General features: G+C 19.2%; 3 protein-coding genes across 3 annotated transcripts in view; 1 reads left to right on the top strand and 2 right to left on the bottom strand. All coding sequences in view use genetic code 6, as the record gives it.

The window, feature by feature from the left end:
* TTHERM_00162890 (hypothetical protein) overlaps positions 1 to 1,870 on the top strand; it is a gene marked incomplete at both ends in the record, with an annotated part of 4,860 nt that extends 2,990 nt beyond the window's left edge. The window contains 5 exons of the mRNA XM_001008642.3: positions 5 to 209; positions 259 to 573; positions 622 to 762; positions 890 to 1,603; positions 1,649 to 1,870. Of these exons, the coding sequence (XP_001008642.3) occupies positions 5 to 209; positions 259 to 573; positions 622 to 762; positions 890 to 1,603; positions 1,649 to 1,870 (1,597 nt within the window). The remainder of the gene's footprint in view (positions 1 to 4; positions 210 to 258; positions 574 to 621; positions 763 to 889; positions 1,604 to 1,648) is intronic.
* A 683-nt stretch (positions 1,871 to 2,553) lies between these two features.
* Positions 2,554 to 3,081, bottom strand: TTHERM_00162870 (ribosome biogenesis protein Nop16; the record flags this gene model as incomplete). The annotated part of the gene is made up of 1 exon (XM_001008640.1): positions 2,554 to 3,081. The coding sequence occupies one exon, from the start codon at positions 3,079 to 3,081 to the stop codon at positions 2,554 to 2,556; it is 528 nt and encodes a 175-aa protein (XP_001008640.1).
* A 991-nt stretch (positions 3,082 to 4,072) lies between these two features.
* On the bottom strand, positions 4,073 to 5,648 carry TTHERM_00162860 (hypothetical protein; the record flags this gene model as incomplete). The annotated part of the gene is made up of 8 exons (XM_001008639.2): positions 4,073 to 4,142; positions 4,299 to 4,394; positions 4,507 to 4,587; positions 4,647 to 4,736; positions 4,792 to 4,875; positions 5,071 to 5,148; positions 5,334 to 5,426; positions 5,587 to 5,648. 8 exons carry the CDS (start codon positions 5,646 to 5,648, stop codon positions 4,073 to 4,075), a joined length of 654 nt encoding a protein of 217 aa, XP_001008639.2.
* Between the last annotated feature and the right edge of the window lie 559 nt (positions 5,649 to 6,207).

Genomic DNA, 6,207 nt, shown 5'->3' with positions numbered 1-6,207 from the left:
ACAGTGGCGTTTAAGATTAGTTTTAAAGAGAAGATTTGATTAAAGATAAAATTTATTTTAAAACTATTGATTTGAATCTCCACAGCAGTCTGTTAAATAAATAAAACATAAATTTCTTATTTACTATGAATAAAATTGAAAATTTATAATTAGCTCTGAATATTTTAATATTAAGAATCAGAATATTTGTTATGTATGGTGAATAAATGGTAAATTTACAAATATTAACAAATGAATTTAATAAATTCTACTTTAAAGATATATTCTAGGCAAGATGATTAATATTATAAAGTCAGCAGAGAAAATAACTGTATTGAAATCGATTACAATAAATATATCGAATTCGATTTTGATTTTTAGCAGCTATTATAGGAATAAAGACAGTATAAATAGTTGATATTATTAATAAATTTTATGGATGTAGACAACAACGAAATAGGGTGGATTTCTTAAAAGCTTATTTAATTAAAAGAAAAGCACTTAATGCCACGCTCTGGGAATATGAAATAAAGGCTAAGATAATTTTCAAATGTTTCTGAAGAATATGAGTAAAGTGATAATATTGTAGATTTCGTAAAATTTTTTTGTATTTTAAGGAGTTATTTTTATATTTTTTGAAAGTTTATAAAAATAGATGAAATAGAAGATGATAATACATCTATAATGGCTAATGGCATTTCTAAAGTTTAAAAATAAATATTTAGCTTCTAATTTAAAAAAATATACAATCTAGAACCTAAAGACTAGCAACTTTTTTATTCTGTAATCTATTTAATTACTTCCTTAGTCCTTATTCAATATTAATATTTAATAATTTCTTCCAATTTTATAACAGAAATTCATCAATAAAATTTTAAAATAAAAATAATTTTAATCATTAATTTAAAAGATTTAGCTGAAAAAAGATGATTAACAAAATCCAGATATAGTAATAAACGATTAAAACTTTTCTGAAATCGTATAAGATAAGTTAATAATAAATGAAAAAATAAATAATCTTGAATATACTACTTTAGCTACTTAATAAATTTAAGTTTAAAAGAAAGATTTGAGAAAACTATTTTCTTTTCATAATTAAAATATTTTTTTAGAGATTTCTCTCTATAGTTAGATTCCTAAAAAACCTCTTTAGTTGATAGGGAAAGGAGAAATACCAATAATTTATAATAGTGAATAAGGATATGAGTTCTTTGAGGAATCAGCTATTCTAAAAATAGAGATAAAGCCTATAAATGTGTAAAATAATAAATAAAATTAGATTTATGGAGACTTTTAAATTTAATTTGTTAAAGAACATAAGAAAACATTAGAATTTTATTCTACTTAAAGTGGGTTTAATATAAAACTAAATGAATTAATTGACTATCCATACCCATATTTTACTTATGATATATCAGTGCAAGTATTTAAGGATCGTTTGTATGATAATTTTGGTAAGCTTTGCTAATATTAGTATCCTAAATAAATGAGGTAAACGAAAAAAGGTACAATTTTGATAAAACAAAATCTAATTATCCCCCTCAACATTGAAAAATTAAAATAAGAATACAACTCTTAAATAGATTCATCCTTGATTTTAATAAAAATCTATACAAATGAAAATGTAATATTTATTATATTTTATATTTCTTTATTAATTATCTTACAGAATAAAAACTAGCTTTATGGTTGGTGTGTGCACTAATTAATTAAAAAGGATTAGTATAATATTGGAGATTTTAAAGTTTAATTATTAGAACCACCTATAGATGAATTGTAGCTTTTAAATAAAACTTCTCTCAAAAAAACTAAAGCTAAACTAACATTTTCTATTTAGAATTGTAGATTAGACGATGTAGACTATTTAGCAAAACTAGCATCATAAAAATGAATCATAATAATTTATAGCATTACAAATATCAAATTAAAAATATTTAAATAAAAGTAGAAAAAACAAAACTACATATTGAGCCATTTTTTTTTGTTTGAAAGACTAAAAAACCTTCTGTTTCTTTCTATTTTTTTTTTTAATTGTAGATTTTGTATTAAAAATTAAAACAAATTTACAATAATTTAATCTGGTTGAAATAATATTAAGATTTACAAAAAAAATTATTTAATTTTTGGGTCATCTTTTATGTTTTAATGAGTAAATGCAAAAGAAAAAGTAAGGTAATCAATGGTATTTATTTTTTTTTATTACTAAATTCATTCATAATAGAATATTTCTAAGAAAAAATGATTAATTTGATGTAAAAAAAAATATATTTTCTTTACCCCATTTTTTAGCAATTAATTTCAATGTATTAAAATTTTTAGTATGAATAGAAAAGTAGAATTAATTAATATAATAAACAAGCCTGTAATTTATTGAAATATTAAAAATAATAATTTTTCATAGTTGATTAAAAAATAATTTATTTATTTATTTTATCTTTTAATTATACTAAAATATCTTTCTAATTGAAAAGATCCTGCTTATTTTTTGAATTCATTTTATTTTAATTTTATTAGAATAATTATATTAATAGATTTTTGTTGCTATAAACATAAATAAATATGTATGAATAAACTTCAATTTTTAGGGCATTTGCCATGCTTTTCAATATATGCATTATATTTCTTTTAAAGTTGGTCTTCTGTCCACATAAAAGTATTGACTTTATGGTCAACGTATGCCTTGCTGAAGTTAGTTTTATATTTTGCAACTATTTTCTCTATTGCCCATTCTTCGTCAATATTAATTCTTCCAGGCTTTTACTTTGCGTATTTGTCTTCAGGAAGCTTATTTTTTTCTAAAATAGCCTTGATATCATCTAAATTGACTTCTTCATCAACTGAAATATATTAGTCAAATTAAGGCTCCAACTTTCCTTCCTTTTTGAGTCTGATAAGCTCGTTTTTATCAACTATATTGGTGACTCTTTTATTGATGTTTTTGTAAATGCCCAAAGTTTTCAAATTCTCTTCTTGGCTTTTATTTTTATCCCATCCTTAGACGTTGCTAACTTAAGTAGAATTTCTAAGCTTTCTAATCTTTTTATTAGTTGTTTTAATATGGTTGGATGATTTATTTAATCTACGAATAGCCTTTCTCTTCATTTTAATACTGCTCTCTTTTTCTATATGTGTTTTCTAAGTATTTTTTTTATAAATTATTTATTATTTTTAGATCAATTTAATTTACCCAAAAACCCTACTTGTTTAAAAAACCATCAGAATTATTTTTTATCAATTTGTAGCAATAATTCAGTCAAATATTAATTTAATTCCTTAAGACATTTATAAATATATTTAATACGATGTGAGTATTAGATTTGTGATATTCATAATAATAAAACATTGATATTTATTATTTTTGTTTTATTTTTTTTTCAAAAATAATAAAATTAACAAAAAATGAATTTATTATTTAGGTTCAGCTTTACTTAAATGTTGAATTTATTTGACTTTAATTGACCAATGGATATATTAGATAACAAACATAAAGTTAGATACCTATTATTTTTTCTAAATAAAATACTTAAAGTTACCAAATAAAGAGAATTTCAAAAATATAAAACTAATAAATAAAAAAGTTTTCACATTTATATTAAATTTTTCAGTATTAATAATATAAAGCTAAATTAAAAAAATTATTAAGAAAAATTAAATATATTTAAGTCTTTATTTATTTATATTATTTTTAGCCAAAATCAAATATAAAATTTTAAGATCAAAAAATAATTTTTTTAATGCAACTGGTTATAATTATTGCAAATAATTTAACAAAAAGGCTTTCACCATATGATAAAATGTATTTTTCAAACTATGAAAAAATTAGAAAAAAACATATCCAAGTTTGTTTTTATAATTTTTGATAAATTTTTCCTAATCCTCTCTAATCTTTGAAAAAATTGAATGTATTAACTTATATTAGCAGAATACAATAAAACTGTAAAATTTTAAATAATTGGTGAAAATGAATTAAATTTAAATTCTAAACAGGTCATCTTATTTGTTTCAACACTGAGATAAATTAAAGACACTTAATATTAACTTTTTAATTTTAAAAGCTAATTAGTAATTTTAAAAATAAAATTATTAGTCATTGTCATTTGTTGGCAACAAATCTTTTTAGCTTTCTTTTAAGTTTATTAATGTTTATATCACTGTGACGATACCTAATATTAAAAGTAAGAAAATATTATATTTTTCAACTAAGTGAAAGTTATTTTAAAATTAATAAACGGTGGAATTTAAACTTAAATAAAAAATTATTTGAGAAAAAATTGTTATTAATCATTAAAATTTAATAAATAAATATATTATAAATTTACGTAGGATAAATTTTTAAAGTGGACAGATACATGCAATTAGTAAGCCATTAATCTAATCTAATAGCTGATTATTAATTGTATTAAAGGCTTTATTATCTAAATAAATAAAATTAATATACTTTAACATATATTTTTAATTTAAATCTAATATTAATAAATAAATATCTAGAGTTAAATTAGTAGTTTACAAATTCAAAATAATAATTACTCAAATAAAAATGAAAACAGAGTAATTTTTTCACATTTTCCTTCTAAAACGTTAAAGTCAATGAGCTTAAAAAAAGTATTGCTTTAACATTAAAATAAAATATTTTACTTAAAAATAATTAAAATTTAATCCAATTTTACGAAAAATCGAGTTTTAATATTCTAATATTTTAGATGTGTGTAATTGATTATATAATAGACTAAGCTGCTTCCTTTTCTATCTGGTTATTACTAATTTAAATTTTTTAATTATTTCAAAAATTATAAAAAAATTAAATTGAATTACCTCAAATTTAAATCCAAGTTTTAAAGATGCAAACATTTTTCTAGTCCAGCAGCTAATTCTTCAAATTTAGATAATTTATTATTGCTTGAATTAAAAAATAAAGTTATCAATTAAATTTTTTTTGTCTTTAATTAATTGATAATTAATAAATATCAATTTATATATATATAACTAATTTAAATTGCTTTAAAACTTTAGAATATCCTAACTTTTTATTTTTTAAATTATTAACTGAATAATGATATTACGATTATTTTAAAGTTATAAATAATATTTTACCTTAAATTTATATTTAATGAAGTGAGATTCTAAACCAATCCTAAATCAAAAGCTTGAAATTAAGTTAGAGAACATGAACTTTATTAAAAATAGTGAAATATTTAAATTTAAATTTTATAAAAAACTTAATTAATTCTGAAAATTCAATAATCTTATTAATAAAATATTGAATTATATGAGAGCAAATTATTTGTTAAAAAATTTTTTTTAAATTAAATATTATAATTTATCAATTAAAAAACTAAGAAACCAAGTATTTTTACCTCATATTAATAGATAATACAATCATATTTTAGTATTATAAATTTTGAATGTTGAAGGCTTAGATTTTTTCATCATTATTATTTTCAATATACCTAATTATTGTAATATATTTATTTTAAAAATTTTTAATGACTAAACTTTTTAAAATTTTTTGTTAAAAAAAACTAAAAACTATTTTTTATCTATTTAAATTTAATATTTATTGAGTTTTAATCAATATCTTCAAATACTAAAGACTAAGATTATTTTTACCTCAAGTCAAATGTTACTGTCTGTAAATTTTAGCAGCTAGCTAAACTAGAATAAAATTCCATCACTCCTATTTGATTGATATTGTTTTGACTATTATTAATAAATATATTTTTAAATATTAAAAGCTAGCTTTGTTCATTTATTAATTAATTTTAATAATAAATAAAATACAAGTAAAAGATAAAAAATCATATTTCATTTTTAGGAAATGTATAAAATAATAACAAAATTATTACGCTAAAGTTAGTTCCAAGTTAACAAGGTGAGTAAAATTTTTAAATGCTGTTTCTAAATGATTTAGTCCTTCATTTCCAATATTATTTTTCCTTTTGTTTTATATGAATGTAAATAATTTTAATTTACTTAAAAAATTATTTAAGTATATAAACAAAAGTTAATTGTTAAATCGTTAATTTTATTTACAAAACATTAAGCTTCAAATTTGTAATTTTTTAGCATTTTCCCAACTCCTTTGCTAGTTCTAAAGCTCCTTAGTTTTAAATATCATTCCACCTTTTTTATAAATTGTTTTATTAAATAAATAAATGAAATAACCTAAAAATATTCAAAATAAATTTATATTAAATTAAATTCTATTATTACTTTAAGTTAAGATCTAAA

Source organism: Tetrahymena thermophila (genome assembly GCF_000189635.1).
Source record: "Tetrahymena thermophila SB210 genomic scaffold scf_8254798, whole genome shotgun sequence".
Lineage (NCBI taxonomy): Eukaryota > Ciliophora > Oligohymenophorea > Hymenostomatida > Tetrahymenidae > Tetrahymena > Tetrahymena thermophila.
Note: the sequence above shows the minus strand (reverse complement) of the source record. Positions and strands in the feature narration are given on the sequence as shown.